The 22,281-nt window shown below is 36.2% G+C and overlaps 1 protein-coding gene across 1 annotated transcript; it reads right to left on the bottom strand.

The window, feature by feature from the left end:
* Positions 1-1,932: 1,932 nt before the first annotated feature.
* On the bottom strand, positions 1,933-20,958 carry LOC133777472 (probable LRR receptor-like serine/threonine-protein kinase At1g06840). The gene is made up of 20 exons (XM_062217097.1): positions 20,835-20,958; positions 20,575-20,731; positions 20,238-20,309; positions 20,014-20,085; positions 18,984-19,127; positions 18,831-18,902; positions 18,655-18,726; positions 18,232-18,306; positions 18,020-18,088; positions 17,685-17,753; positions 17,403-17,474; positions 17,144-17,230; positions 16,881-16,949; positions 5,505-6,019; positions 4,834-4,986; positions 4,465-4,748; positions 4,126-4,177; positions 3,495-3,745; positions 3,044-3,178; positions 1,933-2,529 (listed from the first exon to the last, which is right to left on the bottom strand). Exons 1-20 carry the CDS (start codon positions 20,932-20,934, stop codon positions 2,179-2,181), a joined length of 2,871 nt encoding a protein of 956 aa, XP_062073081.1. The 5' UTR covers positions 20,935-20,958; the 3' UTR covers positions 1,933-2,178.
* Between the last annotated feature and the right edge of the window lie 1,323 nt (positions 20,959-22,281).

Below are 22,281 nucleotides of genomic sequence, written 5' to 3'. Positions count from 1 at the left end.
ATTGTCAAAGGGAAATTTGAGTTTTATGCTTAATGAAGGGTTCTAAGTCAAAAAGATACTAGGAATTTTAATCATTTTTAAAAAATGATAATTCTTTTGACATTATCCAAAATACTCCTTCCATAATTTTTCCCATCTACTTCGTCTCCTCTCTCCCTCAACCAATTCTCCTCAACTCTATCTCTAGAAAAAAAAAATCCATGGGTAATGTAAAATATAAGAGAACTCCATGAAATAGAAAGTATTCCTCACTTAGGACACTAAAATACTGCATATCGAACTGATCTGGACATGATTTTTGAGTTTTTTTTTTTGCGATTTTTTTTCAGTTCTGAAACTTTGAAATCTGCAGAAAATTGATATGGTTTGATGGTATCAGATCAATAGGGCCTCCAAAATCTAGATTTTCATGAAAAGTCAATGTTGCTCGATGGTAATTCTATGGCAGTTCGATGGTGCTCGATGCGATTCTTGCAAGATATGTAATTTTTTACTCGGGTGTCCATTTTGGGTGATTTTTTTTTAGTTTCGGTATTTTTCAAGATCTACACATTTAAGATGTGTATATATACATTTGGGAAATGTAAGTCTTGAAAAAAAAATACAAAGTGCAAAACATATCTCATGTTCAAGAAATGTTTTGGTATGTTTTCAAGTTCTAAACTTTGAAAATGTGTATGTGAACATCTAAAACGTGTAGATCTCAAAAAAAATACATAAACTAAAAAAAATCACCCAAAATGGACACCCAAGTGAAAAATTATGTCTTTTACAAGAATTACATCAAACAACCATCGAGCAACCATTGAACCACCATCGAGCAACGTCGATTTTTTCATGAAAATCTTGATTTTGAAGACTCCATCGAGTTGGTATCGAGCAACCTCGAGCAACAATCGAGCAAAGTCAATTTTCTACAGATTTCAAAGTTTCAAATTTGAAAAATAACTCAAAAACCATCGAGAACCATGCCCAACTCAATGGTTGCTCGATAGTTTTCGATACCAACTCGATGGGGCCTTCAAAATCACGATTTTCATGAAAAAATCAACGTTACTTGATGGTGGTTCAATGGTTGCTCGATGGTGGTTCGATGCAATTCTTGGAAGAGACATAATTTTTTATTCGGGTGTCCGTTTGTGGTGACTTTTTTTTTTTATTTTGGGTATTTTTTTTTAGATCTACACGTTTTAGATGTTCACATACACATTTTCAAAGTTTAGAACTTCACAACATACCAAAACATATCTTGAACATGAGGTATGTTTTGCATTTTGCATTTTTTTTATCAAGATTTACATTTCCCAAATGTGTATATACACATCTCAAACGTGTAGATCTTGAAAAATACCCAAAATAAAAAAAAAATCACCCCAAACGGACACCCGAGTGAAAAATTATGTATCTTGCAAGAATCACATCGAACCACCATCGAGCAACATCGATTTTTTCATGAAAATCTTGATTTTGAAGGTCCCATCGAGCTAGCATCGAGCACCATCGAACCACGTCGATTTTTTCAGATTTCAAAGTTCAGATCTGAAAAATATCACAAAAAAAACTCAAAAATCATGCCCAGATCTGTTCGAAATGTAGTATTTTAGTGTCCTAAGTCATGAATACTTGCCATTACATTGAGTTCTGTTATATTTTATCTTACCCATTGGGTTTTTTTTTTTTTTGTAAAGAGAGAGTTGAGAGGAATAAGTTGACGAAGAAAGAAGAGGAAGTGAATGGAAAAAATTATGAGAGAGGTTTTTTTTTTTTTTTAAAATGATTATAATGTCTAACACTTTTTTTATTTAGGACACCACATTAATCATAAAAACTCAAATTTCCCTTGTTAAATACCTTCCAAAGGACCAAATGACAGAGATATATAATTTCCATAAGTTAAGATGAAGCCATTATAAGTAAAGATATACAAGTAAATAGTTAGGATGACCGTTCTTTTTAATTAGACAAGCAATATCGATACCTCTTTAAATCAAGAATTATATAGAGAACTAAAATGCTCAAGTTTATGTATCTCCCCAGTGGTCCCACTTAACTACATAAACAATGAAAAATTCACTAAATAGTGTACAGGACATAAAGAAAAAAAGGAAGAAGAAAGAAAGAAAGTAGGACTTGAATATAGATGTTTCTTTACTGAAGAGCAACTTATTTCATGGCTAGTTAGCGAGGCCTGATGTCTGGGAAAACACCACTCACAAGGTTACTTCCAGCATAATCAGTTGACACGTACATATTCTTGTCATAATAGAGTGATGATGTTGGTCCAAATCCAGCTAATGCTGATGAAGAGGAGGCATTCAAGTCCGAATGGTTGGTCTCAGATTGCGAAAGAATGGAGCATAAGTTCTCCAACTCTCGAACAACCTCCAACATTGTTGGTCTCCCCTTTGCTTCCTCTTCACAACACTTGAGAGCTAACTGCATGAATTTCTTCACACACTCAAAATTGTAAGAACCCATGTCCCTGTCTATCATGGATGTCATATTCCCGGATTGACATGCTGAGTTCACCTATATATAATTAACAATTACATAAAAGAAAAACAGTACATTATCGTTTGATTTAATGACAAGATGCAATTCAACAAAATTATTATCTAATCTTATTTCGTCCCAACCTATGGCAAGATGCACGAGCTGGATTAGACTGGTTTATTTTTCTAAACAATCATGGTTTTACTTCAACATAATCATAAACGAAAAAGTAGATTCTCTCACTCAGAACAACTACAAAAGTGCAATATTGGTTGTGGGAAGTATCATAGCATAATTGACCAAACAATACCCTAGCTGCATTAGTTTATGTGAAAAGTGAAAATGATGATGCTAATTTAACCCCAGAAAAAGGTCTCTATAGACATATAAATCTTATGGCACAATTCCCACCTACATCTATAAAGAAAACCATATAATGCTTGTTATTATTATATCATTTGAATTGTTTGGGCTCCAATGCATACAAGGGACTTCAACTTCAACTTACATAAGAAAAAGAAAAAAGACATTTCAAGAAATTCAAGTGTACCTCTCGAACAATGTTTCTACCATGAGAAATGGGCGGCATCCCTGTTAAAAGTTCAAGAAATACAATTCCAATGCTGTACACATCACTCTTCTCGGTTAATTTGTGAGTTAAGAAGTAATCAGGATCAAGGTAACCCTGTCAAGAAAGAAAAGTTTAGAAAGGTTTTAATGATTTGATTCACTTGTAGTAAAACAAATGGAAAGGAAACCAACACCAAACAGATAACTTCCACTCTTATATGGTAATCTATACATCATTTACAAATTTCACTCAATGTGTAGACTTTATATATTAGTGAGTTGAACAAGGCAATCTCAATTGCATAAAACTAAATCATGGAATTTGAAGGTTCTTAAACTATAATGACTCAAGTATGGAAACAAATTTCCTTCGAAGGATAGTTGATTATTTAGCTACAACACTGTTAAGAGGTTCTGGCAGTACTACTTACGGGTGTGCCCTTCACAACTGTGGATACATGACCACTTGTCTCCCCTTTGCCATCGAGCACCGGTGCAAGCTTTGAGATTCCAAAGTCAGAAACTTTTGCAGTAAATTTGGAATCCAACAATATGTTGTTTGATTTTATGTCACGGTGGATTATTGGTGGATCTGCTTCAGAATGAAGATAAAGAATTCCCTTTGCAGAGTCCAATGCAATTTGCATTCTCTTAGCAAAAGTAAGAGAACTTCGGAACCTAGCTATTGTGGCAAAATAAACAAAACCGATAGTATAATAAGATACATGTAGTTAGAGCAGACGAATTAATTAATCCTACCTATGTATGTATGTAAGTTGAGTACCAAAGTTTTGCAATAAATCAGATAATTAAACTAAGGTTTTCTATTAGACCACCAATTCGCCATTGAGGATTCCAATCAACTGTACTTAATTTCAATTAATTGTTATTATTTTAAACTATTCCTAGATAATGAAAGTGCTTATCATCTTCAGAAGAATAAGTTATATCCATTTTGTAACGGAAAATAAAATTTATATCAAGAATCTGAGAATCCTTATACTAAGTATTGGAAATGATGGATAAAAGATGAACTTAGTTCAAGAGTGATACAAGATTTACCAGAGAGAAGACTGTAAAGAGAGCCATTGGCCATAAACTCATATACTAACATCTGCAAGAGAGAACAGTTAGAGTAATAACATGACTGTCATAATAAGCACGCATGAAGAAATAGTACTCGTAAGATAACACATGAATAACATAGTGAAGACATTTAATCATAACAAAACAAAACACTAATTAGAGAAAGATCTTTATCAATATTAGTAGCACAATGAAGTTTGATAGACTTAGTGATGTCATTTAAAGCTAGCATGTTAATTACATTTTCATCTAGTGAACATGTATTGGTAGTATGAAAATCATAAAGTTATGGTATTATATCAATTGGAGTTGTACCTGCTCCTCCTCTTCTTCACAAAAGCCAACCAATGAAACCAAATTTCGATGATGTACTCGGGAGAGCAATTCTATTTCTGTGAAAAATTCTCTCTCACCCTGTAAGGATCCTTGTTGAGCTCGTTTGACTGCCACGACTGTACCATCTGCCAAAATGCCTTTATAAACTTTTCCATACCCTCCTTGCCCAACTTGAGAAGTTATGTTGAAGTTTTCTGTGGCAATTTCAAGTTCAGCGTAACTGAATCCTTTTACACCATCAAAATGGCTAAGAGCTTTTTGAGCTGCAGAAAGAAATAAGATTAATCATCTACAAATCGTTTACCGAAATTCCCTGCAAATAATTATGAGCCATTAAAATTGACTTACTATATTGTTTTTTCACAACTGTATCTTCATTATTTCTAGAAATAACATATGCAATTGCCCCAAGTACAGTCATTCCACAAGATATCGCTCCTAAAACAATTCCGACCACAAGTCCTTTTCTCATACCTGATTTTGACTGTGTGACAATGATAACTGCAACAACAAGAGCTAAGATCATGACAACATACATCACAAAAAAGTGACTCAAATCACTCAATTATAGTATCCAATTATGCTTCTGTGCAACACTGATTCAATACCATTTTAACTTAAGCCTCTTAGTTATTTAGGAGGTAATCAATTATTGCATGCACATGTTCAGTGTAAGATCAGAAGAGAACGATTTGAAGATCATATTACTACCTTATGTTTCGTTATAATTTATTTGGGGTTAGGAATAGTCCTTGACTTGGAAATACTAGATTATGATTCCTTTATACCATGAGATTTTTCCACAATACCTTTTTTTTTACACAATCCATCTTAGCAAAATATGTTAAATCTGCCAACAAACCATCCCAAAGAAATAGAAGATAAAAGAGCCAAATATAGTTTAACTTGATTGAAAAACGAGGTAAGAAAGAATGTGAAAGAAAAGAAATATGCTCATCTTTGATGAATTAATGATATATTGCAATTAACTCATCAAAGAGAATATTTTCTAGACATACCATCTTTATAAGGTCCAAGGAGAGTAAAACCTAGGAGATCATACGGGCCAAAGATATCACTTGAAGGAAATGCAAATGTAGCAAACTGGTTCATAACACGTTGAAGCTCACTTATATTCAACTCATTAGAAGTATTGCTATACTGAGGGAAAACTTTTAGAAGCATCTGTAGCCTAGGACCTTCTTGCCATATGAATGAACCTATATCAAGTTGATAAGGATCCACCAAAAGCTTATCAGCTAGGTATTTCTTAAATAGATCAATATATGGTCGAAAATCCGATATGCTAGGACTTCTCAATCGTATCCCAACTCCCATTGGTGCAGCACAAAAGCAAGGAGTTGGAGATCCTGGAACATACTCATAAAACTTTTTTGGACACGATTGAGGTCTGCAGCCATCAAGGGGACTACTAGAGTTTCCTGGAGGCTCCTCAAGTTCTTTTTCTTCTTGTCCACAGAATCGAACTATGTCTAGTTCATTTGCTCTTGTACAAAGGGGATTACCTTGAATCCTAAAAAAACAAATATTCATATTCTAGTTAGTTGTTACAGTTGAAGTATAAAAATAATAATTACTTGATATCACTAAAATACAAGAGCTAATAAAACTTATCAATGCCTGAAGGAAACCTATTACGGAGTGCTTAATTATCGTGATTGCTTTGTATGGGATTGATTTGCATGGCTGTCAATATATTCTATTTAAGGCATAGCTATTTAAGGCATAGTTAATTTCTAGTTTCCGTTTTTTGATGTATCGTGTATATATACATATCTTCTTCTATGAAGAAATAACAATTGCCCAAATATTATCATGGTATCAAGAGCCACCACTTAAAATATCACAATAATGACCACCAAAGATGGAACACCATCATTGCCGATTACACAAACAGAGGCGAAGATTGATGCTAGTTCGCCGTTTTATTTAGGACCGCAGGATCGTCCGGGAGACTTCATCACTCCGGTGCGGCTCCGACTTGATAACTTTGATGATTGGGCACATGCTATTCGTGTGGCTTTGTCCTCTCGGCGCAAGTACGGCTTTCTCGACGGTACGATCACGGAAATGAAGCCACCATGCACGAAGGAGGATTGGGTTTGTACAGAGTGTATGCTTGTTTCATGGCTTATGAATACCATTGATCCAGAGGTAAGATCTATGCTTTCGAATTACGACAACGCCAAACTGTTATGGGATGATTTAACTGAACGGTTTGCGGTTGTCAATGGTCCAAGAATACAACAATTAAAAATTGATATTGCTCGCTGCGAACAGTCCCAATCGATGTCGGTTGCGACGTATTATAGTAAGTTGAAGGTACTTTGGGATGAACTGAGTAATTATGAGCCTATTTTACGTTGTCATTGCGGTCAGTGCACATGTAATCTCGGCAAGGCTCACGAGAAACGGCGAGAGGAAGAACAACTTCATCAATTCTTGATGGGATTGAACTCCGAATATTATAGCCAGATTCGGTCGACTTTGCTTTCTCAAGATCCTTTGCCTAGTCTTAATCGTGCATTTCAACAAGTTGTTCAAGATGAAAGGGTGCGTGGAATGACTCGTACTAAGAATGAAAAACAAGATATTGTGGGTTCGCAGTTCGTACAAATGGTCGGGGACGTGGTCGTGGTATTGAGAAGGTAGACAAGTTGGGCTTGGTTTGTTCTCACTGCCAACGCTCCGGACATGATGTTGATAGTTGTTTTTTTGGTTATTGGTTACCCAGATTGGTGGGAGGAGCGGTATGGTACGCCGCCAAAATCAGAAACTAAGAGGGCAACTGGAAAGTTTCCAGCTTCCCGTTCTTCACTTGCTGCTAGTAGGGGTCGAGGGGGGGCTCGCGCCCATGCTATAGTTGCACCAACCACTGATGGTCCAATCAATGCATCACCTTCCTCCGCTACAAATGAGACTCCTCCTGGTTTTAGTGCCGCACAATGGCAAGCATTGGTTGCGGCATTTGGTAATTCTCAAACTTCAATAAATCGGTTGAATGGTGAGTTTGATAATACATCTTGGATAATTGATACTGGTGCTTCTAATCATTTTTTACTAATATACAAGATGTGAGTCCTTGTCCTGTGGGCCTTCCAGATGGACAAAGTGTTTTAGCCACTAAGCAAGGCAATGTGAAACTAACGAACAAAATGTATCATAATAATGTTCTTTATGTTCCCAAATTACATTGCAATTTAATTTTGGTTTCGCAACTCAATGATGATATGAAATGCTTTGTCCAATTTTCGTCTCATATGTGTGCTATACAGGACCTACATTCGAGGGAGCTGATTGGAACGGGTGAAAGAAGGGATGGACTTTATTATCTTCAACGGGTGCCAAGCGTTCAAGCAGCATTGGTTTCGGGATCATCTTCGATAAATCTATGGCATAAGCGTTTGGGACATCCTTCTGAGAAAGTCGTAAAATCACTTCCCTTTATTAGTAGTTGTAAGGAATATTTGAATAAAACATGTGAAGTTTGTCATCGTGCTAAGCAGTCTAGAGAGTCTTTTTCTTTGAGTACCAACAAAGCATCAAGAATTTTTGAATTAATACATTGTGATTTATGGGGTCCTTATAACACTCCATCATCATGTGGAGCACACTATTTTTTTACTTTAGTTGATGATTTTTCTCGTGCTGTATGGGTCTATTTATTGGTTGATAAACAAAAGTTTTTAGATGTTTTATGTCCTTTATTTCTATGATTGAGTGCCAATTTTCACAAAACATCAAGATAGTGCGGAGTGATAATGGTACTGAATTTAATTGTATGAAGGACTATTTTTTGGCTAATGGCATTTTATTCTACACATCTTGTGTTGGCACACCTCAACAAAATGGGCGAGTAGAGAGAAAACATCAACATATTTTAAATTTTGCTCGTGCTTTGCGTTTTCAAGGGAATTTACCAATTTTATTCTGGGGGGAGTGTGTCTTAGCTGCGGCACATCTTATTAATAGAACCCTCTAGTGTGCTTCATAATAAAACTCCCTATGATATTTTGTTTGGTTCCCCACCCTCGTATGATGACTTGCGTGTATTTAGTTGTTTGTGCTTTGCTCTTAATCAAAAAGCAAAAGGTGATAAGCTTGCGAGTCGCAGTAGAAAGTGTGTTTTTGTTGGTTATCCTTTTGGGAAAAAGGGTTGGTTGTTATATGATTTGGACAACAAGATTTTTTTCGCCTCTAGGGATGTTCGTTTCTATGAAGACACTTTTCCCTATTTGGATGATGAACCTCCTATGTCCGTCTCTCTTGAAACTTTGGATGCCGAACCCTTTCTGCCAGATTTTCATTTTGTCGATGAGGGTGGGGTACCAGGAAAAATAACTGAGGCTTCTAGTGAGCCCAGTTCATCTACGCCACCACCAACACAGTTGCCTTTTATCTCAGTGGATGAGGCTATCCCGTCTAATAATGATTTGCACGACTCTCCTTCTGCTTCTGCTGACTCTCATATTTCAACTATGGGTAGAGGTATGAGAACTAAAATTCCTTCCCCCAAATTGAAGGATTTTGTGACACACACAGTGATTAAGAAAGGTCCATCTCCCTCCTCACCTGCTTCCTCTCCTCCCTCAGGTACGCCTTTTCCTATAGCACATTATGTAAATTGTAACAAATTTTCTGCGAAACACCGAAATTTTCTTGCAGTTGTTACTGCCGGGGTGGAACCACAGTCTTTCCAAGAGGCTGTGAAAGATGCAGGTTGGCGTCGTGCTACGCAAATGGAGATTCGGGCTTTGGAAGATAACGGTACATGGACTATGGCTTCTCTTCCTCCTGGAAAGAAGGCTCTTGGCAGTAAATGGGTTTACAAAATCAAGTACCACTCTGATGGTACCATTGAGAGATTGAAGGCGCGGTTAGTTGTCTTTGGCAATCATCAGATTGAAGGAATTGATTACAATGAAACTTTTGCTCCAGTAGCAAAAATGGTAACTGTCCGAGCTTTCTTGTCCATTGCTGCATCAAAAAATTGGGAACTACATCAAATGGATGTTCACAATGCTTTTCTGCACGGTGACCTTCACGAGGAGGTGTATATGAAACTTCCTCCTGGTTTTGAAACTTCTGATCCTGACACAGTGTGTAGGCTTCAGAAATCTCTGTATGGTTTGAGGCAAGCTCCTCGTTGTTGGTTTGCAAAGCTGGTTTCAGCTTTGAAAAGCTATGGTTTTCTCCAATCTTATTATGATTATTCTCTCTTCACTTATACTAGGGGTGTTGTGCAGATTAATGTGCTTGTTTATGTTGATGATTTGATCATCTCTGGTAACGATTCTGCTGCATTGCATATCTTTAAGACCTATCTCAGTAATTGTTTTCATATGAAGGATCTCGGCGTATTGAAATATTTTTTGGGTATTGAGGTTGCTCGCAGTCCTCACGGTTTGTTCTTATGTCAACGCAAGTATGCCCTTGATATTATATCTGAGGTCGGCTTACTGGGAGCCAAGCCAGCTGGTTTTCCAATCGAACAAAATCATAGACTTGCGCATGCTAAGGGAGACTTGCTTGTGGAGCCTGAATCCTATAGGCGATTGATGGGTCGTCTCATTTATTTGGCTATCACGCGTCCAGACTTATCTTACTCTATTCATGTTTTGTCTCAATTTATGCAACATCCAAAGCAGGAGCATTGGGACGCAGCCATTCGAGTTGTTCATTATTTGAAAAGTGCCCCAGGCCAGGGAATTTTACTTCATTCAGATAGTGACTTGTCTTTACAAGGTTGGTGTGATTCTGATTGGGCGGCATGTCCTCTCACTCGCCGGTCTCTCACTGGTTGGATAGTCTTTCTTGGTCAATCTCCTATTTCCTGGAAAACTAAGAAGCAACCCACCGTTTCTCGCTCCTCCACGGAAGCTGAGTATCGTTCTATGGCCTCTATTACTTGTGAGTTGAAGTGGTTAAAAGGTTTGTTGTTGAGTCTAGGGGTGCATCATCCAAAAGCCATTCCTGTGTTTTGTGATAGCCAGTCTGCTCTTCATATTGCTCATAATCCAGTTCATCATGAACGTACGAAGCATATTGAAGTGGATTGTCATTTCGTCCGTGACACAATTCAGGAGGGTCTTATTTCTCCTTCCTATGTCTCTACTACCGAACAATTGGCAGATATCTTTACCAAAGCCTTGGGACAGAAACAGTTTGATTATCTACTTCACAAGTTGGGCATCTCGGATCTTCATGCTCCAACTTGAGGGGGGGTATTACGGAGTGCTTAATTATCATGATTGCTTTGTATGGGATATGGGATTGATTTGCATGGCTGTCAATATATTCTATTTAAGGCATAGTTAATTTCTAGTTTCTGTTTCTAGTTTCTGTATTTTGATGTATCGTGTATGTATACATATCTTCTTCTATGAAGAAGATACAGAGAAATAACAATTGCCCAAATATTATCAAAACCATCTCAATCACAAAAACCATGTGTTTATAAAATGTTTTAAACCAATCATATAAGCACTTGGGCTTGTGATGGAACATAAACATTATAATAAATATATGAATATAGTCACTTCTTTTTCTCTCTCTTCATAAAATAGTGAAACTACAGTCTACTACATAAAAATAGAACTACTAGGAACTCACTATATCTATTTTGGTAATGATCACTTGTGAAACTTGATATATAATAGGATTGAGGTAATTGTAAACCATAAGCAACATATTTTATCTTCATCTATTATGAATAGCAGAAGCAAAAATTTAAGATCTATGGTTAGTACTGTTAATAAAACTAGCTCTAAGTACTTCTTTTCTTTCTATTGATTCAAATTTATTTTACGAGTTTGACAGTATATAATGTTAGAGTTATTATGTTAAGGTTATTTTAGTCTTTTATGTTATTGTATTATCTTTTGTCTTTTATAAGGTTTGGTTGATCATTTTATTGTAAGAGAACATTTTTCTCTTCTTTTGCAATATACTTAGCTCCTCCCTAACATTTTTCTCTTTTCATCTATCTCTTTGCCTTTTGCTTTCTCTTTGAGTTTTATAGATTGTGTAATCTTTGCATAATTATCATGGTATCAGAGCATGGTTTATAGAGTTTAATTTCTTAAGCGTAACCATAGGTACCCATTGCAGCAATTTGGGTCGGAGCACAATTACAACAACCTGCTGTGTGATTTTTGTGTTCGTCTACAATTGTAGGGTTTCATCAGATTGTGAAATTTGGGAATATATTAACTGAGTTGGTTGTTGGAAGTTTGTTTTGTGTCTATAATGGCTAGTAATAAAGATGATTCCCTTCAGTCAATTAGCATGAGGTTAGATGGAAATAATTACTCTTATTGGAACTATGTGATGAAAAAAATGTGGAAGGGAAAAAGATGTGGGGTTATGTTTCTGGAACTGTGATTAAACCTACAAATGACGAAGCAGATTATGCAACTTTGCTAGAAAATTGGGAAGTGGATAATTCAAAAATTATCACCTGGATAAACAACTCTATGGAACAGTCAATAGGTACCCAATTAGCTAAGTATGAAACAGCAAAAGAAGTTTGGGATCATCTTGCAAGATTGTATACACAGTCTAACTTTGCAAAACAATATCAGTTAGAATCAGATATTAGAGCTATGGAACAGAAAGATATGAGTATTCAAGAGTTCTATTCAGTTATGACAGATCTTTGGGATAAATTTGCTCTTACCGAATCTGAAGAGCTACGAGCTTTTGCACCTTATATTGCTCGTAGGGAGGAGCAACGACTAGTTCAATTTTTAATGGCACTTCGTGATGACTTTGAGGGGCTGTGTGGCTCTATGTTGCATCATACTCCACTTCCTTCGGTTAATTCAGTAGTCAGTGAGTTGCTAGTTGATGAAATTTGTCTTAAGTCTCAAGCAGGAAAAGGCATCCTCCCAGTACCTAGTCCTTCTGTTTTGGCAGTTCCTCTTAGACCTTTTACTCACCATGAGAATAAATCTCACACAAAGGTTAGGGTTGATGAATGCAGTTTTTGTAAACAAAAGGGTCACTGGAAGGCTTAGTGTCCTAAACTAGTGAATCGTGCACCATAGCAGCAGAGAAATCAATTCAAACCACCTCATCATGCTAACCAACCACAATTCGGTAATCAGCTGCCTCATTATAGTAGCCAACCACATTTTGGAAACCACTCACAATCTCGACCATACCGTCCTCTACAATTTAATGTCGCTGCTACGGTACCTCCATCTGACTCATATGATTTTGGGGCCTCATCTTCCAATCTTGCTCTTGCTGCCTTCTCAGAACAATTTCATAAGTTTCTTAGCATGCAGCCACATGCCATGTCTTTCACTTCTTTAGTAGGCCAGCCCCTACTAGCACTTCAGGTATGACCTCCTCTACATGGATTTTTGATTCTGGAGCCTCGCACCATATGTCTCTACATTCGAAATCTTTTGTTTCTTTGTGTCCTACATCATCTGTGCATGTCATGATTGCTGATGGTACTCCTACGCCATTAGCAGGTGTTGGTTTTGTTGTCAGTCTTTATTTATCACTTCCTAATGTTTACCATATTCCTAAACTTTTCACTAAACCTTGTATCTGTTGATCAATTGTGTGATTCGGGTTACTCAGTGTCCTTTTCTTCTACTTCTTGTCATGTGCAGGATTCGCAGTCTCAGAAGCTGATTCAGACCGTTCATAGGGGGGGTGGGGGGGTTTATATGTTTTGGATGAGCTGAGATTAACGGTATTTGCAACTCCTAGTGTTGACCTGTCTTCTTTTCGTTTGTCTCTCTCATCGTCTAGTTTTTATTTCTTAGCTTCTACGGGAACCTTAGGAAATTTGAAAGTTCATGATATTTCTGATTGTAGTGGTTGTAAACTTGCTAAATTTTCTGCTTTACCTTTAAGTAAAAGTATTTCATTCTCTGTTGCACCTTTTGACTTAGTTCATTTTGGTGTGTGGGGACCCTCTCCCATTGCTACAAAAGGAGGGTCTAGATATTATGTCTCTTTTGTTGATGATCACACTCGATTTTGTTGGGTTTTTCTAATGAAACTTCGTTCTGATTACTATGATATTTATAATCATTTTCGAGCTTATGTAAAAACTCAACATGTTGCTGTTATTAAATGTTTTAGATGTGATCAAGGTGGTGAATATACTTCAAATAAATTCTGTGATTTGCTTGCTTTAGATGGAACTGTGTATCAAATTTTTTGTACTGGTACCCCTAAACAAAATGGTGTTGCTGAAAGAAAGCATAGACACATTATTGAAACTGCTCGTTCTCTTTTATTGTCGTCATCTGTGCCTAGTCAGTTCTGGGGAGAAGCAATTATCAATGCAGTCAACCTTATTAATAAGATTTCATCTTCAATCACTTCAGGTTTGTCTCCTTTTGAAAAAAAATATGGACATATCCCTGATCATTCTTCTTTGAGAGTCTTTGGATTATCGTGCCTTAAAGCGAGAGACAATACCTGACAAGTTCCTGATTCCCGTTATTGATGAGCTTTTGGATGAACTCCATGGAGCTACTATCTTCTCGAAGCTCGACTTAAAATCAGGATATCACCAAATCCAGGTGAATTTTTCTAATGTGCCCAAGACGGCTTTTCGGACCCATGATAGACATTATGAGTTTCTGGTCATGTCTTTTGGTCTTACGAACACTCCGGCTACTTTTCAGTCCTTGATGAATGAGGTATTTTGTTCCCATCTCCGTCAGTCTGTTTTAGTGTTTTTCGGTGACATTTTTGTGTATAGTCGCAGCTTCAGCAATCATGTTCAGCATCTTGCCATCGTACTTCAACTCCTTTCCAAGCATAAGCTCTACGCTAATCTCAGAAAATGTTCTTTTGCTCGGCAAAAATTGGATAACTTGGGGCACATCATTTCGGGTGAAGGAGTAGCAAGGGATCAATCGAAGGTTCAAGCCATGTTAGAGTGGCCCAAACCTAAGAATATCAGAAAGTTACGAGGCTTTTTGGGCTTAACGGGCTATTACCGCAAGTTCATTTAGGGGTATAGTGAGATAGCTTGGCCTTTAACGGAGCTACTGAAGAAGGATAAGTTTGGGTGGAATGAGGCCGCAACAACTGCATTTGAAGCTCTCAAGCGAGCAATGATCACAGTGCCCGTTTTGGCATTACCCGACTTTGACAAACCACTCATAGTGAAAACTGATGCATCAGGATATGGAGTAGGGGCTGTTTTAATGCAAAACCAGCAACCTGTGGCTTATTACAGCCATGTGTTGGGATAGAAAGCAAGCAAGGTTGAAGCCTATTTATGAGAAGGAGTTGATAGCTATTGTGTTTGCCATCCAAAAATGGCGGCCATACTTGCTGGTAAGGCAGTTTGTGGTGCGAACAGATCAACAAAGTTTAAAGTTCCTACTCGAGCAGTGTATTGTTGCTCCGGAATACCAACGGTGGATGGCCAAGCTCATGGGGTACAATTTTGAGATTCAGTACAAGTCAGGGGCAGAAAACAAAGTTGTCGATGTGTTGTCACGAGTTACACAGCCCGCTGAATTTAAAAATCTGCTTGTTTCTCAAGGCATTGACTGGGACGCGGTGCAACAAGACCCGTTCCTCACAAGAATAATCGTTGACCTGCAGCAAGAGAGGCCGAGCGCTGCTGGCTTTTCTTTGGAGCATGGAAAATTATGGTACAAGTGGCGTTTGATGTTGTCCAAAGATAACATATTAATTCCTACTATTCTGCGAGAGTACCACAACTCTAATTTAGGTGGACATTCAGGTGAGAATAAAACTTTTAAACGGATTGCTTCTGACTTTTATTGGGTGGGAATGCGGAAAGTCGTAGTTGATTGGGTTCGAGAATGTGAAGTATGCCAAAAACATAAGACTTTGAACACGTCTTCTGCGGGTTTGCTGCAACCTATCGCATTACCTTCGCTGGTTTGGGAAGAATTGGCCATGGATTTTATAGAAGGGCTGCCCCGTTCGCTCGGAATGGATACTATTATGGTGGTGGTGGATATATTGAGTGAATATGCTCATTTCATACTGCTGAAACATCCTTTTACTGCCCATATTGTTGCTAAAGTGTTTTTAAAAGAGGTGGTCCAACTGCACAGTATACCCAACTCCATAATTTCAGACAGGACAAGGTTTTCATGAGCCATTTTTGGCAAGAGCTATTTAAATTGCAAGGTACAGAACTCCGGCACAGCACTGCATATCATCCCCAAACTGATGGGCAAACAGAGGTTGTGAATCGTTGTTTGGAGACTTACTTACGTTGCTATGTATCGAATCAACCACGAGCTTGGATGCGATGGCTAGCTTGGGCAGAGTATTGGTATAATACCTCTTTTCACACAGCTTCCAAGCATACTCCATTCAAGATACTGTATGGGCGTGACCCTCCTGCGCTTCTGCGTTACCAAACGGGAGCTACTTCGGTCTCTTCGGTGGATGAGATGTTAGAAGAGTGAGATGCGCCATTAGATGACCTCAAAATGCACTTGCTCCGAGCTCAATAGAAAATGAAGGATTCAGCCGATAAAAAAAGGCTGGATGAACAGTTTGTAGTTGGTGAAAAGGTGTTTGTGAAGCTCAAACCTTATCGGCAGAAGTCTCTGACTGCCGGACGTAATGAGAAACTATCCCCTCGTTTTTATGGACCATTCAAAGTCCTTGCACAAATCGGGGTCGTCGCCTATAAGCTTTCACTACCAGCAACTTCCTCGGTCCATCCTGTGCTCCATGTTTCTCAGCTGCGTCGTGCTCGCAGGGTGACTCATTCTTCCCCATTGCTGCCACCACAGCTCAACCCTGACTTGGAGATGATTGTTGAGCCAGCTGATGTTTTAGGTGTTGTAATACTAAATCAGATGGCAGGGGTGAAATGGAGGTCTTAATACGATGGAAGGACATGCCATTGTTTGAAGCTACTTGGGAGAACTACAACACTCTAAAGCAGCAATTCTCTCAGTTCCACCTTGAGGACAAGGTGAAAGTTTGGGCGGCGGGTAATGATAAGCCACCAATTTGATACACCTATGCTAGAAGACCTAGGATTGAATGAGATGAGTTAATTATGGAAGTTTATTATTCCTTTCTGCCTTTAGTTTTATTTTGAATTATTTGTTTCTGTTTTGAGTATCAGCTATATTTGGAAAGTTTAGAGAATTAAATAGAGAGGAAAATGTTAGATTTAGGTAGGCTTTGAATTGTAATTGAGCAGTAGCTCTTGGAAAGAAACCAGGTCTCTCAAATATCCTGGGCAATTTCCTATTTTCAATAAAATCTCTCTATTTCCCTCAATATTTCTGTCTATATTTTTCTGGTTTGATTCAATAGACTGCTGATGTGTATCACAATGGAAGTAAAGATATCCAATTCAAGGACATATGTTAAAGAAAATCAAAACTTACATGATGGTGACATTTGGAGGAGGATACAGGCTGCCTGATATATTTGAAAGCAAGTTATTTTGAAGATTCCTGCAATAGAGGGATCACATGCTTTAACAATATGCTAGTAGTTAGAATGGTAGCTAAGTTCATCATATGTTGACGCCTTAGTTGCACTCAAACTAGCCACTATAACTATTGGATCAAGAATTATAGAAATACAATCTTCTAATGCTTTTGAATGAAATAGTGCAGTGGAAATATAAATTTCAGCCATATCTTACAAGGTGAGTTTGGTTTCTGGACGGAACAAAATATTCTGCCAGAAAGTAGAGGGAATGGTACCATTTAATGAATTATTCTCAAGTGACCTGCAAAGATATTAAGCTATGTCATACAAGGGATTTGATGAACATCATTTTACAGACACCTTCCCTGACAAATAACAATTATCTCTGGATAAAAATATCATATAGTTGGTAGACAGATGAATGACCATATGAAAATTTATATGGGAAAAAAGAAAAAAAGATAGATTCTTACAATCTCTGGAGTTTAGGAAGGCCTGAAAAACTTTCAGGGATTGGTCCATCAAGCATATTCTTGGACAAATCACTAAACAATTCAATTACACGAATTACTTCCTTGTTATAAAGCCAGCTAGAGACTGCAAATGTATATTGTTTTTCAGAAGATCAATTCAAGAAGTGCTTCGAGTGTACATCGATGGGGTGTGTGTGTGTGTGTGTGTGTGAGTGAGAGAGAGAGATGGTAGCATTATAAAACAGATTTATGCAAAAGTCATGGAGATCAATCATAACATACATAGTGGTGATATTATCGGAAAGCTTGTTTGTTGGTATACTTCCACTGAGTTGATTTGAGCTAAGATCTCTGTCTCATGAAAAATAATGAGAGGTTATGACGAGGGTATCATGACAAGACCTTTATTTCATTTGAAAACTAAAGCCACTGTAAATTAGTACAGAAAGTCAGTGCTAGCAGATAGATAATCATAGAAATGCAAGCAGATGAGTACATCTGGTGATAAATTATGTAAAAATCAAACAAAAAATCTTACAAATCCTTCAAAATACATGAAAAGAAAATGCCATAAACTATTAATTCTGCAACATTAAAATTTTAAGCATGAAACTCACAAGTAAAAGAGTCCAGGTGCACCACTGAAATCAGGAATTTTTCCTTGCAAGTTGCAGTTCCTAAGAGTCCTACAGAGTGTGCACGAAAGTTATACTATCAGTAGAAGAAGTTATCAGTAAAACACTAAATACCAACTTTGCTCCTCAACGGAGAATGAATATATATATATATACATATGTATATATAAACTAAAGAGAGAGAGAGAGCTGACAGTTTCAACAATTGGGACATATTTGCATAAGAATCTGGAATTTCAGTCCCACTAAAGTTGTTGTTGTTGACTTGCCTGCCATAAATGAAAGGTTTTTAGATGGTTTGGGGGCATAGATAAACTTGAATACAAGGATTAAAATCTTTACAAACCTAAATATTAACACATGTAACTAGTTAGAATGAAATTTTCAGCATGAGAAATACATTTGGTGGATTACCTATTTCATTTCAAACAATCAACACTGATGCTGATTCAATTATTTTTTTCGTTTTTTTGGTGTGGGTGTGGTGTGGAAAGAAACTACAAAGAAAAGTTGAAATTCCTAATACTAGCACTGAAATTTTGTGTACACGTAGAGAAACTTAATCACAATTACTGACAAAAGTAATGTTGTACGTAAGATTAGAAGAAGGAACATACAAGATCTTCAAACTTTTCATCTTTGAAAACTCTGGAGGAAGATACCCTGATAGGTTGTTGTTATCCAACAGGCTGCAAACATTGAAACACATGATCCAGTGTTCTATTTAGAACTCACTAAAAGGCATGAAGGATTAGTCAAGTTGTGTAAACTCTGATTTAGATATTGAACTCACAAATGCACCAGAAAAGGTAATTTAGAGAGTTCTGGAGGTATCTGACCGCTGATTGAATTGTTGTTCATGTGACTGTATTTAGAAAAATATGTAAAATTTCAGCTGACTCAAAACAAAAGTATTTGAGTACTTAAGTCTGAAGAATCCACTCACAAGTGCTGTACATTTGGCATATATGCGAATGATTTAGGAATCGGTCCTGATATATGATTTATGTCCAGTTGAAATTTTGTTAACTTACTGAGATTACCCAGCTCATCTGGTAAAGGACCTGATATTTCATTTCCACTCAATAGCCTGTGATTGAGAAAAGAATATTTAGCAGACCCCTAAAAAAATTTAAACTTGAATCTGCAACTTGCTACCATTTCACTCCCAATTTATATTTGTCAATATCATAGATAACAGGACTGTCCTTGTAAAAATACAGCAAAATAATTAATATATATAATTCTTCATTAGTCACAATCTAGTTGAAATACTTATTTCTGATGAATAATTGTTACACAAGTAAGTAATCACAGTAAAGCACAAAGTATTTACAAATATACTCTAGATGCTACTCTTCCTAATTACAGGAGTCTGCGACAATCCATTAAATGCTCTTTTCTAATGAAACATCTCCTCGTACCAAATTCTAGCAAGGCATGTCGCGTATATAGTCTACAAGATAATGTAGTATATTATAATTTATTTTATTAATCATTGGAATGGAAATCATGAATTAGAATTTAGAATACCAGAACCATCAGTGCCTTCCTCTGTTTACTCTTAGCATCTCATTTGAAAATTAATGCTTAATTAATACATATTTTATTGTAAGACATTTGTTTAGTGAAGAAAGGTTAAACTCTAAAATGAGAGTGTGGTCCTGAGTATATAGCAATAGGTAACTAGCCTAATGGGATTACACCTCTCCCAACAAACAACCGCATATATATAATATAGACACAAATAAAGCAACGCATAATATTCAAAAGATTATTTTAATACATTTGTTAGACTCAAACATTCAATAACAGGAGCTGAAGAAATAATTACCATTTCTACATCAATTCACCACATGCTCATAATCGTAGAATACAACTACATATGTAATTGAAATATATATATATATATATGCTAAAAAAAGCTAGCACAGAACATGCATCTTCTGTGAATAATGATATGCAGTTCAACTTACAAAAGTTTCAAAGAAGTCATATCTCCTATCTCCTTTGGTATGCTGCCACTTATATTATTCCACATAAAGTTCCTAAAAAGAAAAGAAGCAAAATTGAATATCAAACCTAGCCCTTTGGAAATTAAACCACCTACTTAGTACTGTGTATCAGATTAGATGATAAAATAAAATAAAAGCTACATATATAATCCAGAAGAGCTTGGTTTCTATCTGAAATTACTCACAATATAGTCATGTTCTTGAACTGGCCAAGCTCGGGGGCTAAGGTTCCAGACAAATTCATATTCAGCAACCGCCTGCATAATCATTTAAATAATTGGAGACGAACAAACATTTCTCAGAAGACTTAGTGAAAATTTACATTATTTTCAAGTAACTCTTGAGCAAGATCATATAATTAGGAGTTCAGATGTCTTCGATCCATTAATTAATCTATCACAAATTATTAATTAACCAAATATAAAAGAAAGAAAATGTTAATCTTTAAAAGAGGGAGAGGGAGAGGAAGCAAATGGAAAAACATTTTGCCAAGAGGTTAAACATAGAAATAAATAAACTTACAATTCTTGGACATGGTAATAACCATCTTCCTGAGACATGGTAGTGTTGGTGCAGATTAGCCCTGTCCAATATGAATTACATGGATCTTTGTTTTTCCAGTTCTTAAGTCTGCCAAATGGATCGATGAGTTGACGACGGACCGCTTTTAAAGCACTCACTGAGGTATGTATAGAACAAGAAAAAGGAACTAACAAACATAAGCCTAATTATATGTATATTCAAATTTGAAGATATAAACAAAACAAAATAATGATCATCACCTTCCAAAGGATGTGTAATTTGTCCATAAACAAGTAGAATAGAACAACATGAAAGCCAAGAAAGAAGAGCTCTGAATACACAAATTCTCAGCCCCGCCATGAAAATAACAAAAGAAAGAGAGGGATATTCAGAAGTAAGATAGTTGGGTATGATAAGTTCATATATAATTTAATTTATAAACAAACATACGGCATGAAACGTTCAAAGTGACAATGAATGGAGGATCTAGTCAAAATATTTGCGAGTGTTGTTTTCCAAATGACTCATTTCTCAAGTCTTTTATGATTAGTTGAGAATGAGAACTAGTAAAGGCGCCAAAACTAACTAATTTAACTAATATTTAGAAATTTGGTTCTGTTGCAGTAAGCATGACCATAGTGGCCTGCCTATATTTCAACTTCATTCCACGTCACGATGTAAAAGTAAAAGTATATATTACATATATTCTATTTTTGTTCATTAATATGCTTATCCATTATTTTGGATAAACCATGTGTATTGACCTTTACAAATGTATTACAAGTTGGCCTATTTGCGAGGACATTTTATACATAATTGTAACACAAAAGTAATTTTATAACATGTTCAAAATGCAGAGTAGGTAATGAAAATAATGAAGATTATGTCCAATGATGCAAAATTGTTTTGATTGATTCAAACAATTCCTCCAATTGGATCATCTAATGGCTTTGACATTAAATAATATATGTTTTACGACGGCATCCTATGGAGTATGGAGATGCAGATGTTAGCCAGAGTTGGATAATTGTTACCACCAAAAGTAAACGCACTGCGTCTTTTCATTTATTTACTTATTTTTGTATGTTGCTAATTGTAGCGCTGAAACTTTGGAATTAAAATAAGTAAAAAAATAAAATATGCACGCACTCATATTAAACATTTATTTTTTCCCTCCCCAATATAATAATAAATAAATAAATTATTACTAAAATTATTTTCTTCCACTATAGAAATTAAATTAAGTACCAATATTTTTTTTAACCGCTATAGGATTTGGCGAGTGTAGAAGTAGTAACAAAAGAAGAAAAAAAAATTGTTAGGGCGAGTTCAATTTATTAATTAATGGAAAAATGTTAATCATCTTGAGTAGTGATATACTTCGTTAATATGTAGTGTCAGATAATACGTATTTTCCTTTTTATAAATTTTCTCTGACATCAATGGGTATAAAACTTAATTGATGTAAAGTTAAAAAAAATCCTTAATTGATGTTAATTTTTTTAAAAAAAATAATAGTCTAAAGCTTAATGAATAGTTTTAAGTCAAAAAAATGTTAATTCTTTTAACAATAAGCAAAATACCCCTCTCATAATTTTTCTCATCCACTTCTTCTTCTCTCTTCCCTCTCTCTCTCTCTTAACGCATTACTCTCAACTCTCTCTAGAAAAAAAATCCATGGATAAGGTAAAATATAAGAAAACTCAA

The sequence above is a fragment of the Humulus lupulus genome, chromosome 5 (genome assembly GCF_963169125.1).
Source record: "Humulus lupulus chromosome 5, drHumLupu1.1, whole genome shotgun sequence".
Lineage (NCBI taxonomy): Eukaryota > Viridiplantae > Streptophyta > Magnoliopsida > Rosales > Cannabaceae > Humulus > Humulus lupulus.
The sequence above is the reverse complement of the archived record's forward strand: the minus strand, read 5'-3'. Positions and strand labels throughout refer to the sequence as shown.